Source organism: Microcaecilia unicolor, chromosome 3 (assembly GCF_901765095.1).
Source record: "Microcaecilia unicolor chromosome 3, aMicUni1.1, whole genome shotgun sequence".
Lineage (NCBI taxonomy): Eukaryota > Metazoa > Chordata > Amphibia > Gymnophiona > Siphonopidae > Microcaecilia > Microcaecilia unicolor.
In genome coordinates this window covers 244,678,848-244,698,195 of record NC_044033.1, presented here as the reverse complement: position 1 = coordinate 244,698,195, position 19,348 = coordinate 244,678,848, and the positions used below count along the sequence as shown (strand labels likewise).

General features: G+C 42.1%; 1 protein-coding gene across 1 annotated transcript; it reads left to right on the top strand.

The window, feature by feature from the left end:
• The first annotated feature begins 2,701 nt into the window (after positions 1-2,701).
• Positions 2,702-18,186, top strand: LOC115466408 (gastrula zinc finger protein XlCGF57.1-like). The gene is made up of 6 exons (XM_030197611.1): positions 2,702-2,728; positions 3,508-3,510; positions 9,408-9,521; positions 13,627-13,734; positions 15,170-15,277; positions 16,247-18,186. Exons 3-6 carry the CDS (start codon positions 9,491-9,493, stop codon positions 17,695-17,697), a joined length of 1,698 nt encoding a protein of 565 aa, XP_030053471.1. The 5' UTR covers positions 2,702-2,728; positions 3,508-3,510; positions 9,408-9,490; the 3' UTR covers positions 17,698-18,186.
• The last annotated feature ends 1,162 nt before the right edge of the window (positions 18,187-19,348 follow it).

Here is a 19,348-nt window from a genome sequence, read left to right as displayed (position 1 = left end):
GAGTGACAAAAATCAAGCAGAGCATTCTATGAAAATCAGGTGGGCATTTGGAATTTACAGTAAAGAATATTGAATGTTTTAATATTATTTGTAAATTGGTTGCTGCCTGCGCATATCATTTGTACCAGTAGAATATATAGTACAGATAAGTACATTTAAACATTTACCAGCACAACACTAGCTCCTATAATCTACAGGAGATCTGATCTCACTAGGCCGGGGTGGGCACAGGCCCACCCACTTTGGACTGAGGCCCACCTAGCAGTGGCACAGCGGCGATGTGGCTGGCGTGGAGGGGCATCATCGAAAGGGACGCCCAAGTTTTGATTTGGATGTCCTCGCAAAACGTCCCGGTCCAGGGGTGGGGAAACCCGTATTTTCGAAACAAAATGGATGTCTGTCTTTCATTTTGAAAATACCGTCAGGGATGTCCAAATCCTTAAATTTGGTCATCCCTAGACATGGATGTTTCTGATTTTTTGGCTATTTTCGAAACCATAGACATCCATCTCAGAAACGACCAAATGCAAGCCATTTGGTCATGGGTGGAGCCAGCATTTGTAGTGCACTGGTCTCCCCTGACATGCCAGGACACCAACCGGGCACCCTAGGGGGCACTGCAGTGGACTTCATAAAATGCTCCCAGGAACATAGCTCCCTTACTTGTGTGCTGAGCCCCCCCAAAACCCACTACCCACAACTGTACACCACTACCATAGCCCTTACAGGTGAAGGGGGGCACCTAGATGTGGATACAGTGGGTTTGTGGTGGGTTTTGGAGGGCTCGCTGTTTCCTCCACAAATGTAACAGGTGGGGGGGGGGGGGATGGGCCTGGGCCCGCCTGTCTGAAGTGCACTGCACCCACTAAAACTGCTCCAGGGACCTGCATACTGCTGTCATGGACCTGAGTATGACATCTGAAGCTGGCATAGAGGCTGGCACAAAATACTTTTAAAAAATGTTTTTTTGAGGGCAGGAGAGGGTTAGTGACCACTGGGGGAGAGACAGGAGGTCATCCCCGATTCTCTCTGGTAGTCATCTGGTCATTTTGGGCACCTTTTTGTGCCTTAGTCATAAGAAAAACAGGTCTGGGTGAAAACGTCCAAGTGCTCGTCAGGGACGTCCTTTTTTCCCATTATGGGTCAAGGATGTCCAAGTGCTAGGCACGCCTAAGTCCCTCCTTTGCTAAGCCTCCGACACGCCCCCTTGAACTTTGGCCGTTCCTGTGACGGAGTGCAGTTGGGGACATCCAAATCTGGCTTTCAATTATACCGATTTGGACGTTTCTGTGAGAAGGACGTCCATTTTCCGATTTGTATTGAAAGATGGGTATCCTTCTCTTTCAAAAATGAGCCCAATAGACTCCCAGCATCTCTCCCTCCAGGAGATTGGGGGGGGGGGGGGGGGGGGTGTCACTTGACTCCACTCCCCCAGTCACCCTTCCTGTACCTTTAAATCCTTTAGTTCCTCGCTGGCAGCAATACATTCCTCCTCATTGCACCAGCCCGAGCCTTTCCTGGGATGCAAACTTCCTGTTTGCAGGACCAGGAAGTTGCATTAGAGGGAAGGCTCGGAGCGAGGAGAGCGACTGAGCGAGTTACTGCTCGCTGCCAGTGAAGACCTAAAGGATTTAAAGGTATCGGGGAGGGTCAGGGGAATGGAGTTAAGTGACCCTCCAATCTCCTGAGGGGGGGGTGGAGGGACAGATGCCAGGCAAGGGGCGGGGTTGTCGTTCCCACTCACTTTGGGCTCATCCCCGCTCAAATTTGGGTGTCTAACTACGCTCCTATCACTGACAGAGGTCATATAACAAAGTCTGTGACACAAACATCATAATGAAACTGTTGCTGATGGTGTCCTGTTTGCTGTTCTAGGCATTGGTCACTTTCAAGGATGTTGCTGGTTATTTCTTGGAAGTGGAGTGGGACCTTCTGGGCGAATGGCAGAAGGAGCTGTACAAGAAGGTCATCAAGGAGATTCATGACATCCTCATGTCACGAGGTAAATATATGTCTTCTGTATCATATACTACACAGGCACATTATGGACTCAGTGGTATAAAAATCACAGGTTCCTGGTCTCATGGGCACCTGAAATTTAGATCCTGGCTTCTGATGCCACCCCATAGCCAACAAGAGCTAGTGAAACAGCTACCACTGCAGGCTTTGCAAAAGGTGCTGCTCTGTGCTGTAAGGTAAAATATATAGCTTAAACTAGAGGCTTCACATGAAACCAGCTGGAGTCTGTCTCCATTTTCTAAACAGCAAAAATTTGGCACTGAAGACCAGAGGGAGGATTTGCCTGTCAGATTTCTTGCTGAGAACTGCTACTTCTGTGTTAAGGGCGTGACATGTCATCTGTACACTAGTCACCTGTACTGTGCAATGTGTTACCCCCTTTAGATAGTAACAGGGGTCAGGAATAGGCTAGCAAACCTCCAATGTTTAATCTTAATGAAGTGGCAGGTTGCAGCTCCCTCCTCTTGCCAAGCAAAATAAACAGCCAAAGATATACATATATACATATATTCACACACACACACACACACACACAGTAACCCACACTTATTCACTGCTTCTTTTTAAATATTGTTTTCCTACTTCTTATTGACAGGTTATTCAATTGTTAATCCTGATGTTATATTCAAGATTAAAAAAGAAGATGAGAAATATTTAACTCAACAATCTGACTGGGAGGGGAAAAAAAATCCAGATGACTGCATCAACAGTAAGTAAACGTTTTTGATGTAAAGGGCTCGGCCTTTTCAGATCACAGGAAATGGGAAATGGGACACTTGCATCGATTTGCTAAGATCATCATCTTTTTAATTCAGTACGCAGAGGGCATTAATTATCCTTTTATGACTTTTTTTCCTTCTACATAATTGTCCTTTTCCCTTCGTCCTCTCCTTCCCCTTCCCCCTTGCGCCTCCATCCGCAGTTCAAAATGAGAGGAATTGTTTTTATTGTTGTAAACTGCTTTCTTGCCTGTACAGGCTCAATTTGCGGTATATCAAATGTCTGGAAATAAATTATAAAATAAGTATGTATTTGGGAGCTGAGATAGAAATTCCAATTTTTATATCACATTATGTAGGTTTTCAGCAGGAGAGATACTTGATAGATTGCTCAGAAAAAAATGGAGCATTCTATTGAAATGATTGTTAGTAGAAGTACTACTACTACTACTTATCATTTCTATAGCGCTACTAGACGTACGCAGCGCTGTAACATGAAGAGACAGTCTCTGCTCGACAGAGCTTACAATCTAATTAGGACAGAAACAGGACAAACAAGAGATAAGGGAATATTAAAGTGAGGATCATAAAATAAGGGTTCTGAACAAGTGAGCAAGGGTTAGGAGTTAAAAGATCTGCTCATGATAGAGGTAGATCAGAGACTGAGCGTTATTGTTTGAAGCAAGTACACGTGAATTCATCTTCTGTAGAACTTACTCCAACTCCCGTTCCATGTTGCTATATGAATTCAAGATCAGTCTGTAATAAGACGGTGCTCATAAGCGATATGATTGGTGAGTCTGATTTAGGCATTACTTTTATTGTGGAGACATGTTTACTGGATAATTCAGAAACTGTATTGCCAGAACTACATCCTCCAGGCTTCAAAGTATTGTGTGTGAACAGGAAAGAGAAAGGTGGAGGTTTAGCAATTATTTTATACACGATTCTATAGATATTGCAAAGGTGAGCTCATACTGGGAATCTGCAAGTCGCTGGTGAGGCCCCACTTGGAGTATTGTGTTCAGTTTTGGAGGCCATATTGTAAATCCCCAGGGGTGCTTCTGCGTGCTGAGCGCCCTCTTGTGGCTCCTGTCCAGTCTCACATGCTCTCTGCCCGGCCTCACTAGCACCTGGCTTCTGAGAAGGACTCAGACAGTTCTTCTCTATGGATTGGCTGCTTCTACTCCGAACCTCAAGGACTGGGGCTCCTCCTTCACTCAGGGTGACTGTTCTCCCCCAGTTATCACCGCTGCTTTGAATCCTTCCCTGGTAACCGGTTACCCTTCTGGTACTCCGGCAGTGCCCCTTGACACCTTGTTTGGGGAATATAGCCCTGGTTTTTCCGCTTTCACAAATCTGCAAATTAGCCCCAGTAGATGCAAATACACTTTATTCACACTGCTCCAGTCTTAAAGGGAACACCTTCTTTCCAGCTTATTAGCCAATTGGTTTCTTCTCCACTGAGCCCACTTACTGAAGAGACATGGGTCTCAGTGTAAAACAGCCACCTTCCCTAGATGGGACTTTCTTCACTCTCCTTAAGTCTACAGTCCTATCCTCCACCCCACGGCTGTTAGTCCATTTCAAATAATCCACAGTATCATTAATAACATGTCCATAGTCAGGTAAGTACCTTCTGGGTTTATTGAGGGAACCTTCTCTCTCAGCTTCCAATTCTCCTCCAGCAGGTCTCTTCCTTCACTTTCACCTTCTGACTTCAGACTTCATCCATTCCAGATCCCCATCTCCTCCTTTAGGCTTCAGGCTCCTCCAACTGGCTTCAGGCCCCACATCTCCTCTTCCTCTCTTATCTTAGAGGGCACTCTTTATAGGGTGGCCAATAATCCACCCCACCTCTTTAGGCCCCTCCCCCTGGTTCCAGAAAGGTCCAGGCCCATAAATCTCTTCACCTGTCTCCCCAACTCTGACCACTGCCCTAGTGGCCCCTTCCGGAAAAAACAGGTCCTGTATCCTGAGCACCCCCTAGCTGTCCTTCCAGGTCATTACGGGGACATACCTCTCTTGGCTCCCTCTAGTGACCAGAGTGGGCATTTTTTATGTTTTCTGTTGGAGAGCGCCCTCTGGCGGCCTCCTCAGGGTAGGGCAAACCTGTGTTTATCACAATATCTAGCTAAGGATGTAAAAAGACTGGAAGCAGTGCAAAGAAAAGCTACAAAAATGGTATGGGATTGGCATTGCAAACCGTACGAGGAGAGACTTGCTGACCTGAACATCTATACCTTAGAGAAAAGGAGAAACAGGGGTGACATGATACAGACGTTCAAATATTTGAAAGGTATTATGCTGAAAATTAACCTTTTTCGGAGACGGGAAGGTGATAGAACTAGAGGACATGAATTGAGTTTGAAGGGGGGCAGACTCAGGAGTAATTCCAGGAAGTATTTTTTCATGGAAAGGGTGGTGGATACATGGAATGCTCTGCTACAGGAGGTGGTGGAGATTAAAATGGTAATGGAATTCCAAACATGCGTGGTAAACACAAAGGTATCCTGTTTAGAAGGAATGAACCTATGGAAATCTTAGAGGAGATTGGGTTGCAACACCTGTAATTGGGAAGCAAAACCAGTGCTAGGCAGACTTCTACGGTCTGTGCCCTGAGAAAGACAAGGACAAATCAAACTCGGGTATACATATAAAATAATCACTTACCATGTAAAATGAGTATCTCGTTGGGCAGACTGGATGGACCGTTCAGGTCTTTATCTGCCGTCATTTACTATATATATATATATATATATATATATATATATATATATATATATATATATATTACTATATAAGTTCCTTATTGTCATTTTAAAGGTGATCCTATTATACAGCCTTTAGGATTACTTTTGGTTTATAGCCCACCAGGATCTTAGTCTAAGAGCTCGTCTAAGTTGTATGAGTGTATCACGGATGCTGTTTTATCATATTCTTCTTGATTACTTTTAGGAGATTTTACTATTCATCTGGAAAACGAACTAGATGAGGATGTAACTGATTTTCTAGATTTTTAAAGTAATTTTCCATTTCAAATTTCTCGGCTACTCACGAACGGCTATGCCTTAGGTACAGTTCTTAAAGCGGGCAGATGTTCAGTTTCTCGCCGTGTATGGCAGCCTGTACCGCTGTCCGGCCATTTTCTCTGTAATTTTACTTTAAACCTTTTACTAACTCGGGTATCTCAATTCTATAAGAAAAGGATGATTACTAGTACAGGAAAAATGGATTCACAAATATTTTGGAGAAAGGTGTGTTTATCTTTGAAGAAACATGATTTAGACCCTGATCTATTAAAGGAAAATTGGTTGGAGAGTATTATGGTTACTTTAAATGAAATAGTACCATATAAAACTAAACGGGTTCTAACTAATATGAATAATCTTTGGTACTCTGATGCTTTGAAATTGTTTAGAAGGGAGTGTCGTTAGAATGTGCACAGAGAAAATGTATTTATTTATTTAATTTATTTAAAAATGTCTATTCCACCTACAACTATGCGGATTACACAGTAAAAACAGGAAATCAGGAGATCCTGAGCTTAAAGATAAACGGAGAAGAGTATAGTTACAATATAATTTTGAAATCTAAAAGAGGGTACTCCAGATCGATGGGTTTGAAGTGTCCAGGCTTAAAGAAATTATTTGGTATTATGAATCACTTAACTCAAGGTTCTATGAATGAGATGTCTTTCAGCAAGAAAAGGTACAAGTGTGCTTTATGAGTGACCCGACCCGGGCCGTGTTTCGGCATTGAACAGCGCCTGCCTCAGGGGTCAATTCAACAGGACAGCACAACTATGAAGTTACAAAGTAGGGAATTTAATACAAATCGGAGAAAATATTTCTTCACTCAACGTGTAATTAAACTCTGGAATTTGTTGCCAGAGAATGTGGTAAAGGCAATTAGCTTATCAGGGTTTTAAAAAGGTCTATACAGCTTCCTAAAGGAAAAGTCCATAGACCATTATTAAATTGACTTGGGGAAAATTCACTGCTTATTTCTAGGATACACAAAATATATATAGGAGAATATTTTCAGAAACACTTAATAACGTATGCGAGGTAGAGTCTCATACCTTTAAACACGGCTACTATTCACATCACTCCCGTGGTGAATCTATACTCGTGCATCAAAATATAATCATTGACTCGTACCTCCACCGTCCTATGCTTAATTCACACTACAATAAAATTAATCTACTGTAGGGTATATACAAGACACTTAGCTTAGCGGACTTGCGCTCCTTTATAACCAGTGTGCCTGTGTGCCCTGACAGATGCCTGTTTCGCAACGCTTCGTCAAAGGGGACTCTCACACCGTCTAGCCTAAAAAATATTATAAACGTGTCTTAGATTAGACATCAAACATACATGTTTCTTCAAAAACTTATCTCAAAGTAACAGACTTACTGTTGTGTGTCTCATCATGGTTGATCGCTGTATGCTCAAAAAATGGCGACTACAACGCCCTTTAACTACCAATGTAACCGGAAACAGCTATATCTCATATCCTCATCTAATCAACGGGACTGGTGCTTTACAAAAAACAGCCCCACTGCAAATATGTATTGAGACCCTCTGGTTCCACTGTGTTGAGCCACCGACTCAACACGGTGGATAAGCAGCATAAAATGTTTTGTACTTTTTGGGGATCTTGCCAGGTATTTGTGACCTGGATTGGCCACTGTTGGAAACAGGATGCTGGGCTTGATGGATCTTTGGTCTGTCCCAGTGTGGCAATACTTATGTACACATGTACTTAATATAAGCTGTTGCTTGAAAGGTAATACTCAGAGAGTTATTAATGCACTCTCTTAGAATGGTGAAACATCGTCTTAATGCGGTACAAACTGCCATGAAAGCACCCCCCAAAAAACATGAATGCTGATTGTTTTGAAAACTCACAAATGTAGTCGCTTCAAAAAATACAATCAATCAATCAAAATATTGTATGGAGGAAAAGACCTCAGAAATCTGTGGTGGATTTTAATTATTTCTTCAACCTATCCAAGCCAGCAGATGGAACGTAATCATTGGTCAAAAACCTCCGTGCTCAAAATAAAAGTGCAATAAAAGTGATTGTATTTTTTGAACTGACTGCATTTGTGAGTTTTCAGAACAATCAGTATTCATGGATATGTGCTATCTAATTCTAAACTTCTAAAACTTCTTGATTACTTTGGGACTGGCGGAAATGTACTACAATGGTTGAAGGGCTTTTTAACCTCCAGAACTTACCAAGTTAAATCCAGATCAATTTTATCACCGCCATGGAAAGCTGACTGTGGCGTCCCTCAAGGCTCACCTCTTTCCCTTACACTCTTCAACATAATGCTGATTCCTTTGGCCAAGTCCCTACCCAAGCTTGGTCTTAACCCATTCATCTATGCCGATGACGTCACTATCTACATTCCTTTCAGAAATGATTTATCTGAAATCTCCAATGAAATTAAGCTTGGATTACACACCATGGTCACTTGGGCAAATTCATTCAAATTAAAACTTAATACTGAGAAAACTCATAGCCTTATCCTCTCTTCTCCCTATAACAAATTCAAACCCTCAACCTTAATAACTTCTGATCTTACCCTTCCGGTCTCTGAGTGTCTAAAAATACTTGGTGTAATTGTTGATCGTAACTTATCACTCGTCAATCAAACAAACTCCACCACCAAGAAAATATTCTTTTCTCTATGGAAACTCAAACGGATAAAACCTTATTTCCCAAGAGAAATATTTCGTAACCTAGTTCAATCAATGGTATTAAGCCACCTAGACTTTTGTAATGGAATATACGCAGGATGCAAAGAACAACTTCTTAAGAAACTCCAAACCGCCCAGAATACAGCAGCAAGATTAATCTTTGGAAAATCAAAATTCGACAGTTCTAGACCCCTTCGTGTGAAACTACATTGGCTTCCAGTAAAGGAATGAATTACTTTTAAAATTTGCACCCTGGTCCATAAAATTCTTTATGGTGAAGCCCAAGGTTACATGGCCACCCTTATCAATCTGCCACCTAGGAATTCTTCCAGATCATCTCGCTCATATTTAAACCTACATCATCCTACCTGTAATGGTCTCAAATATAAATCCACTTACGCTTCCACCGTCTCCTTTATTAGCACTCAACTATGGAATGCACAACCCAAATCTGTAACAACTATTCATGATCATCTGAACTTCAAAAAACCTCTTATGACCAGCTTATGTGGAAAGGCTTACCTTAATGGGCCTGTCTTAAATCCATAATTCCTAGAACAATTAATTTATGGACCTCATGGACTCTATTACCCTCCCCCTCTTTTCCCTCATCCCTTGTAATTACAATCCTTGCTGTTCACCTTACTTTACTTCGTTTGTTTGCTTACCGGATTGGCGATTGCCTTTATGGTCTGATGTTAGCCACATTGAGCCTGCTGGTAGGTGGGAAAATGTGGGGTATAAATGTTATAAGTAAATAATTATAGGAGACATATGATAAAACATGTATTATATTAATGTACTGTATGTAAGTTTTTTCTTGCTGTAAACCAGCTCTGAACCTGAAGTAATGGGATTTAGTAGGATGCAAAACCTTAGTAGCAGAGTATAGTAGAGTTAGTAATTTAATATTATCTGATCATTGGCGAATCCTTTTAAACATGCTTTTTCCTAATAGGCCTTCCAGTTGTAACATCTGTGTTCTCACTGAGTGTTAAACGAGAGGAAGATCTCCCCTTCGTGGATCATCCTGAATCAGAGATGTCTGAACAGACCCTCCCTTCTTTAACAAGTAAGTAAACAAATTATTTCTGCACATCTTTACCAAGGTCAGCCGGGAGCATTCAGGAATTCAGGTGTGGTGGGATAAGAGGAAAAGAGAACCCACAAAAAGCGGAGGTGCACTCAATCCCTACGAGAGTCAATCAAGAGAGAAAAAAAGGAGTAGGGTAAGCTGCGAGGGAGACCTTTGTACAATTCCACATCTTTATTGAAAAGTACCAAACGAGTCGACACAGCTGCTGTGTTTCGGCGGCAAAACACCTGCGTCAAGAGGCTTATGGTGTAATGAGATGATGTTTCCAAGGTCAAGTATAAAGAGAGAAAATGTTTTCTGGTTTTTAATGCAAGAAACAAAGCTAATGTTGAAAATCTAAAGTCACATGATATACTTCTGGGGTCCGCCAAAGTGGTCTGAGTGAAGTATAGGCCGCCACCCTCTCTCCCAGGGGCCTGGGCCCAATATGGGTGGGCAAAAGAACTCCGCCCTGTCCCACAAGTGATGTGGTCTCTCCCCCTCTCGCCTGCATGCCATATGGTCTGTCAAACATCCCCCTCCCCCACTTACCTTTTAAAGAGTAGATTTTCACTGGCATCGAGCAGCAACTAATATACACTGCTCATGTTGGCCCCACAGCCTTCCCTCTGATGCAACTTCCTGTTTCCGCATAAATGGGAATACATCAGAGGGGCCGGTGTGAACAGTATGTATCAGTCGCTGCTCGCTGCAGGTGAAGATCTGTTATTTACAAGGTATGCAGGAGGGACAGTTGTTGGGAGTTTTCAGCTGGAGGGGCTTGGGGATCCCTGCCAGTCACATCATAGGCTGCTACTGGGTGGACCTAGGCCCACGCGGGCCCACCCTTGGCTACGCTCCTGCGTCTCTCCTCCTCCTTCCACTGTCTGTTTTCTACTTCGGATAGAGTAGACTGTGAGGCACCTGCTGGAGGTGGGTGTCCTGGGGATTAGAATCAGGCTTGTGAAACCTTTCATCCTAAAGTTTCATGGCGTTGAGAAATCTGTATTGTTCTAAAGGGCTGGTGGGAGTGGAGAGGCATCTCTGTTGTTCCAGGGGGAAGGGGGAAACAGGATGGATGAATGCTCTATGACTTAGCCATGGGTTAGTGCAAATCACTGTACATAATGTAGTTTGCAGTGATGTATCGTTTTGCATTTAGCTTAGCTCATTAAAGTTTTGCTAATCGGGGAATGGGTTTTCGGTCGGGGGAATGGGCTTGCAGCAGCAGGCGGGACCACGGTTCTGGTTCCAGCCGAAACTGAGCAGCAAATGTCAGACGTGAATTTGGTTTTGACTGGAAGCAAAACTACTGGATTCAATCGGAATTTAATTGGCGTGACTGTAGACACCCTGAGCTCTTTCTGCAGCGTTCAGGCCATAACACCTTAACAATCCATCCAGCAGATCCCCAGCGTCTCTTCTCCTGCAAAGAGATCTCTGGCTTTCATCTTCCTAATGATCCCCAGAGACTCCAAAATAACAGAAAACTCACTATGACAAAGATGCGCACCCTAGGTGTTCATAGGACCTGACACTCACTCATGGGCATTGAATGGAGGTCACAGACATAGGGGGTAAATGGACAATACCTTCTTGTACCCTGAGTAGGAGGCTCCTTCTCTCACTGCTGTGTGCGTGGGGGGGGGGGGGGGGGGTGGCGGTGCTTTTTGTTGCATTGTAGTTGTCCTCCCCCTTCTAAGAATGCTTTGTCTTCGGTGCCCTCTAGTGGGGGCCGAGACTTCTTCCACTCTGGCTCATGGTGGGGGCATTTTTGAAACAACAAGTCAGAACTGAGATGTCCTCATAATATCTAGTAAAAACGACCATCTCACAGCCATTTTCAAACAGGAAAACGTTATGCTGGAGATGTCCATCCTGAACAGCCATCTTGCAAACTGAAACTTTTAAATTATAAACGGGAAAACAAGGCACAGGTACGTTTGTCTGACATTATTCTTATTAAAATGGCCACACAGACATCCCTGCAGAACAGAGGGAGTAGGCCTAGGGGTTAGTTCAGTGGATTGTAAATCAGGGGACTCAGATCTTCCCTGTAGATCTTTATGTTCATCTAAGAACAATCCAAATTTACAAGCTTTGTGATTTTCTTAAAAAAATAAATAAATTTAGAGTTAGATCTTGATATTCCGCCATTACAATTGATCTGTTTCTAATGGGTTCCCTCCCAGGAGTGCAACCAAAAACTTCCTAGCATCTCGTATGGGGCGAAAAAGCACACTGGAGCCCCAAGGCCTTGGGAGAGTCCGATACGAAGCATGGAGTAGGGAGAGAAAATGATAAGGGGAAAACAGAGCCATTTCATAGGAAATAGGCATTTAATCTTCACTACCAGAGATCCAGTCATTTAGATGGCGTAAAAGACATGCTATATTATAAAGCCTATTGTTAGGTAAACCTAGGCCACCCATCCTCCAGCCACCTATCAACCAGGGAAGGCGGATTTTTGTCTTCTTTCCGGCCCAACAGAATCTGGCCATTAACCTATTCAAACGAGTGAGATTTTTAAAAATTTTTTAGAAGTCTTTATTGAAATTTGAGAAACATAACAAACCAAGAGTTTACATTTAGGCCGAAACATGAGTTGTGTCGGGTTGTCCATGTTTTAGAAGAACTCTGAATAAATTTTGTTGGAACATCAACTGTGAGGAGTTTTTGTTACTCTACTTTATCCATTTTTTGGTGCCCCCTTTTAGTAGAGTATTTTCCTTCTGTTTGTGACTACATTTAGGAAAGCCCATATCAAAATAATAATAAGTAATACCAGTACATGAATTCACTGTTCCTATGACAAAGTGTAAGTATTCTCAGTGTTAATTATAACACAACAGAGTGTATATGTCTTAACATTTTTGAAAAGATTTTCCCCTCCCTTTAATACACCTCCTGCCCTCTCTAAGGCACTCTCAAAACCTACCCCACCTGAAGAATTAAAACAAAAAAAACCCCTGCCCCCTCTCCCTCCCACCCACCCTTAGTCAAAATAAGAACACTCCCGATAGGACCCTCTAAGGCCAAAAACCATTAACAAGAACAGTGCTTCAAGAACGGTTCCCAGATAGCTTCCCATTGAACCTGGGCATGACAACGTATTGCCCAAAGTTTTTCCATTTCAGAAATATACCAAAGTTTAGCGCGAGATCCTTTATTAATAAACGCAAAGTAAGAGTTTGAAGTAGATAGCGCCATTTAGGAAACAAGATCATCTTCACTTTAATACGAATCGGAGAAAAGTTGTCTTCACTCAATGTGTAATTAAACTCTGGAATTCATTGCCGGACGCGGTTAGCTTAGTGGGGTTTAAAATAGGCCTGGCTGGCTTCCTGAAGGAAAAGTCCATAGACCATTATTAAATTGACGTGGGGAAAATCTACCTCCTATTTCTAGCATAAGCAGCATAAAATTATTGAACTTTTTTGGGATCTTGCCAGGTATTTCTGACCTGGATTGGCCGTTGGTGGAAACAGGATGCTGGGCTTGGTGGACCTTTGGTCTGTCCTAGTGTGGCAATACTTATGTACTTATCCTGCCTATTAAGGACAAAGGCAACGTGCACCAAGCCTCCAGTTGGCATTGCGTCTCCTCCAAACATTTTATGACATTGACTGAATACAGATCCTGAGAATCTATTCCCAACTGTATACCTAGATAGCGAAATGTACCAGTTGCCCAACGAAGAGGAAACTGTGGCCCCCAGAGTCTCCGAACTGTGACGTCAGATGGTAAATGCCACCAATTTCTGTAAATTTAGCCTAAAGCCCGCAACATCTCTATATTCAGAAAAACTATCCAGCAGTGCTCCTAAAGAATTAAGAGGATCCATCAATAAATGCCCCCTCCTGCTGAGAGAGATATCCATTATATTTTCGCAGTAGCAGTATCCACCACGGAGCTGTTTGTAGCTCTTGAGGAATATGTTCATGATATTGCTAGACTATATTTCTGATGATGATCAGGACAGCAGCACCCCTCTTGCTCTATTCTGGTGCAGTGCCTATGAAAACAGCATAATTCTGATCACTTACACAGGTTCTTTGGTAACTTGTTTTAAAGATATTGTACTGTCTTTTTCCTATAACAGGCTTCTACAATATCAAGCCTGATGTTTTAATCCGATTTGAGAAAAAGGGATTTGGGACTGAACCTCAAGGATCCGAGGAAAGAGGAAATCTGACCACTGCAGGCACATGTGAGGAACTGCATGAAGCATGTGATGTAGCTTGAATTAAAGCTTGTAATGAGGTGATACAAACTTTTCTTACATGAAAAAGGACTCCTCTGGATCAGGCACAGTGAAAATTAGGTGTTATAGTTGCGGCTGCTGCTTCTAACCTTTGTTTTCCAACCTGTGCATCCAACTTCTCCTACATAGGCACATAATTGTGGAATGCACTGCCAAAGACTGTGAAAACAATCTATGACCATCTAAACTTTAGGAGATCATTAAAGACCTACTTATTCAGAAAAGCATTCCCCACCGACATAATTTAGATGCCTCAACTCTTTGGCAGTGCATTCCAGCAAAACCATAGATTGTATTGGACACTATATTTTCCTTCCTGTCTTCGATCCCTATGTACTTGAATATACCCAACCCTAATATCAAAGTGTGTTTGTTTCCATACCGGGCTTGGCGATCGCCTTTACGATATTATGTAAGCCACATTGAGCCTGCAAATAGGTGGGGAAAATGCGGGATACAAATGTAACAAATAAATACATAATGTTTGTTCCATTTCCCTTATTTCTTCTTTTCTCCTTTCATGATCTGCTCTGCATTTTTAGCCTTTCATTTCTTCTCTTTCTCTTATTTTCATCCACCAGTTCCCCATGCCTCTCTGTCTCTTCCCTTCTTTTTTTCAACACCTACTGTTTCTAATTCATTATCAGTTTTAATAATCTTTCACTATTTCTAACCTCTCTCAGTGGTGCTCCAAGCTGCTGAACCTTCCTCCCACCCAGCAGGTTGTGGGTTTTATTCTCTGTGCACCACAAAGTGCAGCTAGATGGAGAGAGGCAAGCAGGATGGTTTTACTAGAAGAAGCTGGAGGAAAGGAGGAAAAACCACCTCCACTGGGATCAGCAGGAAGAATGAGGAAGGAGTAGGAGGTGGGAGTGAGGCAGAATGGCTTAACATGACATGAGCAGGATGGATGGATGAAGAAAGGAATAGAAGAAGGGGAAAGCCAAGTGACCCCCCCCCCCCCCACCCCCTTCAATGGAAGCAAGGGATAGAAGCAGTTAGACCCCCAGAGGAAGGAGCAGGAGGGGAAAAGGAAGGTGACCACCTGTATCCATATTAGGAGAGAGGAAGGTTGAGTAACCCACCCACTGGCAGTTGAAGGGGGAGGAAGACAGGAAGACTCACATTGGTGGCACCAGGTTGGAGAGAGGTGAGAGGTGAGATTCTATAACAAATGACATATTATGCAGCAGTTTCTATTACCAGAGTACATATCATTTGAAGGTCATGGTTTCTTTTCAGAACTACAGAGGGTCCTTCCAGCAGGATACTTATATTTTCAAAGCTCATAACATTCTCATCAGTTTTAGCCAAGTGTTGCTTTTCTTGGAGCTTAAGCTTCCCTTTAAAACCTGAAGTTATTTTTCTACTCTTCTTACAGGCAGCCAAAGTTACACTACTGAGCCCACAGTTGAGATCCTGAAAATTGAAGAGGATACCGTCAGTGACCAGCTGGAAAATGGCGAGGATGATACGGATACCAGGAGCAGTGAGCCAAAAATTAGTTTATAATAAAATCCTATGTGCTGTGGAGAATTTCTGCATTTTCACTAGAGGCCAACCACATTTTGGTTTCTGTTTCAATGTCAAAACCAGCCTGAAATTTGTGTTTAGCCATGTGTCAGTTTCAGATGAAAATACAGGTACTGCCCAGCCCCAAATCCCTCCTCCCTCCTCCCAACCAGAAAGATTCCCCTCCCTGATTCTGCCATCAGCAGAGTGGTCTCCGCTTGCTCCTGCCCACACCGGCTTCTGCATCAAAATGGCTGCCGGGACCTCCAGAGGCAGTCATTTTGAGATTGAAGCCAACACGGGCAGGGGGAAATGAGATCCCGGCAACCATTTTGAGCTTACACAGGCAGGAGGAAATTAGGTCTCGGCAACCATTTTGATACAGGAACTGTGCCTAGCCTTCTGCCCCCTCTAGCCAAGAACAATTCAGCAGGCCCAAAAGAGGGGCTGCAGCCGACAGTTCTGGGAAGGAGGCTTTTTCTTGATGGGAGGGGCAAGGCTATTTTCATTTTGGACTTCAGCTTCAGCCACAACAGAGCCATCATTTTTGGATGCAGATTCACATTGTCAGGCTCTGATTTTCACATAGATGGTGAAGGTTACTAGTGATTTTCAGTTACATTTTTATTTCTTAGTAATTAGAATTCAGCTTCTTTTAAGCTACCAGGTGTGTGAGATTTGTGTCTCCAGCAGGGTGTTTTTAGTGGGTGAATATAATTAAAGGGAATCACTACAGAGACTGAAGTGAGGATGAGATGTCCAGAGCCAGCAGATGACATCAGGATTGTCTGTTTCTGCCTGTTTGTGTCAATCCCATTTGCACCTGTCTACAAGAAACACCTTTTCCTGTCATGTGACATAAGCTTTAGCCGAGCAAATGGCATATATATATGTTTTACTCAGTGGCTGTATAATTTATATACATACTTTCATTTTTATCCTATAGATGATGGGTTTGGGAACAAGATAATGAGAGAGTTCGATGAACAGCAGAGGGAAGAATGGAAACACAAGGACAGCCCAGATCCTTCAGCTGATCGTCTGGAAGGGACTGATAAGCTAATACCTCCTAGCATGAAAGAAAGTGCCCTAAAAGGAGAGAGAACCGATGTATGCATTGAACAAGAAAGGAATTCCACCCACTGCGCAATTCTCAAGCAAAATCAAAGAATCAGTGGAGAGACACTTCTTCAGAGCAGTGTATTTGAGGAAAGGTTCATTGGGAAGACAAACACGACAGAACAAAAGAAAATTCACAGAGAAGACAAGCAAGTCTGTTCTGTACATGATAGTCAGATATCTGAACGGAGAAAATATGAATTAATCAACACAAGAAAGAAGGAAATACATAAAATGAACTTCAAGGGCGTGGAGCTATTCATCTGTTCAGTATGTGATAAAAATTTCAGTCAAAACAATAAGCTTAGAATACATGAAAGAAACCACACTAGAGGGAAACTATATAAATGTTCTGAATGTGATAAAAGATTCCATCAAAAATATGCACTCACAATTCATGAAAGAATCCACACTGGAGAAAAACCCTTTAAATGTGCTGAATGTGATAAATGTTTCCCTTCCAAATCAGATCTAAGAAAGCATGAAAGAATCCACACTGGTGATAGACCTTTTAAATGTTCTCAGTGTGATAAAAGCTTCACTCAAAATAGTTACCTCAGAATTCATGAAATAATCCACAGTGGAGAGAAATATTTTAAATGTTCTGAGTGTGATAAATGTTTTTATGCCAAATCAAAGCTGAGAAGGCATGAAAGAGTCCACACTGCAGAGAAACCATTTAAATGCTCTGAATGTGATAAAAATTTCAATCGAAAAGATCACCTGAACACTCATGAAAGAACCCACACCAGAGAAAAAGGATTTACATATTCTGAATGTGGTAGAAGTGTCCATCAAAAAGATAACCTCCACACTGGAGAAAATGGTTTTAAATGTTCTGAATGTGATAAAAGCTTCAATCGAAAACATAAGCTCAGTATTCATGAAAGAGTCCACACTGGAGAAAAAGGTTTTAAATGTTCTGAATGTGGTAAAAACTTCAATCGAAAAGATAACCTCAGAATTCATGAAAAAATCCACACTAGAGAAAAAGGATTTAAATGTTCTGAATGTGATAAAAGCTTCACTCGAAAAGACAACCTCAAAATTCATGAAAAAATCCACACTGGAGAAAACAGGTTTAAATGTTCTGAATGTGATAAAAGCTTCACTCGAAAAGATAACCTCAGAATTCATGAAAGAATCCACACTGGAGAGAAACCTTTTAAATGTTCTGATTGTGATAAATGCTTTACTCAAAACTATCACCTCAGAATTCACGAAAGAATCCACACTAGAGAGAAACGTTTAATTCGTGAAAGAATCCACACTGGATAATATAAATGTTCTGAAATGTCGTAAAAGCTTCAGTCAGTAAAATATCCTCATAATTTATGAAATAATGCACAGATGGGACACAGGGAAAGCTTCAGAGCATGCTGCAAGCAGCGTATTTGCAACAATACCACTGCTGGGGATCAATATAAGACCAACTTTGATGTGGACCAGCGCTAGAAGGAGGGGATTGAGGAGAGAGGCATTTGCCGAACTCCTGTGTTAGAGTGGGGGGAAGAGGAGAGAGAGAGAGAGAGAATGAACCCCAGGAAAGAAAGAGATAACGGACCTGGGGAAAGAGGAGATGGAGGGAAGGAAGAGAAAGGGAGAGATGTTGGATCTACTACTACTACTACTTAGCATTTCTATAGCGGCTAGGGATCTGAGAGAGGGAGATTATCAATCTTTTAGGGAAGGGAATGAAGATGGGATTTGATATACTGCCTTTCTGTGGTTACAGTCTACTACTACTACTACTACAAATCATTTCTACAGTGCTGCCAGTCGTACGCAGTGCTTCACAATTGAACATGAAGAAAAGACAGTCCCTGCTCAAAAGAGCTTACAATCTATAGTCAAAGCGGTTTATGTATTATATACGGCTACTTATTTTGTCCATGGGGCAATGGAGGGTTAAGTGATTTGCCCAGAGTCACAAGGAGCTGCAATGATAAATAAATAAATAAATAAATAAAATATCTTTAGTTGTTTGATTAATTGCAATTAAAAATTGTAATCGAAATGAAGCCCAAGCTACATTGTATGAACTTGAGAAAGAAGCTCTGTTTGGCATGATGCAAGTATTACATCTTGGGGTTTGCAGTAAATTTGAGAGACTGAAATCGTACACCATATACCCTGGTTTTAGAGTGACGTTTTTTTACTGTCATAGTCTGTGAAAAATTAAGTAGAACCTGTCTAAATTTGCCAATGGTATCAATATAGATAATATACTTTTATTGCACAATTGCAGGAACCAAGTCTAATTTCAAAAGAACTGTTTCTCCAGAGTACAATCCATTAAAAAATAGGGTGGAAAAGACCTCATAATGCCCCAAACCCACACACTTTGCTGACTCAAGGGTTGCTGAAAGCTTGCCATAACATGAACGCATAGCATTAGACATTTCTTGACTTGAGTCTCAAGAAGAAGCTGCTGCGAAACGGGTCCCTGTTGGACCTCAGCCGTATGGAAAATCAGCTGTGCACTTCAAATTAAGCTAAGTTCAAAAACCTTTTTGTTCGATTTAGTGGAGGTGAATTGCATAATAAAATTGAAAATTGTTTTTGATCCACTAAACATTAACTTTTCGAGGGAGGTTTTTTTGACCCATGATTACAGATGGACCAACCACATTTATTGAATGCTGGAAATTGAGTCAGCGCTCCTCCTCAAAGCAGGTTCCGTCGCCCCAGCATGGGAGAAATACTTTCCCTACCTACTGTTTGCATACAGAGAAGTACCTCAGGAGTCTACAGGGTTCTCCCCATTTGAGTTGTTTTATGGCTGGAGGGTGAGAGGGCCTCTTGACCTAATGCGAGAAAATTGGGAGGGAAAAGTTGATACCTCCGACACCCCTGTAATTAAATATGTAGTTAATATGCGACAGAGACTAGAATAACTTGTGGGCTTTGTCAGAGGTAACTTGCAGGC

What these genes read in the sequence shown, in the direction of transcription:
- LOC115466408 (XM_030197611.1), top strand. Translation starts at nt 9,491, where the DNA reads ATGTCTGAACAGACCCTCCCTTCTTTAACAA. An exon ending in GACCCTCCCTTCTTTAACAA is followed by an intron (nt 9,522 to 13,626) that starts GTAAGTAAACAA and finishes TTCCTATAACAG; the next exon opens with GCTTCTACAATATCAAGCCT. An exon ending in TGATACGGATACCAGGAGCA is followed by an intron (nt 15,278 to 16,246) that starts GTGAGCCAAAAA and finishes TTTATCCTATAG; the next exon opens with ATGATGGGTTTGGGAACAAG.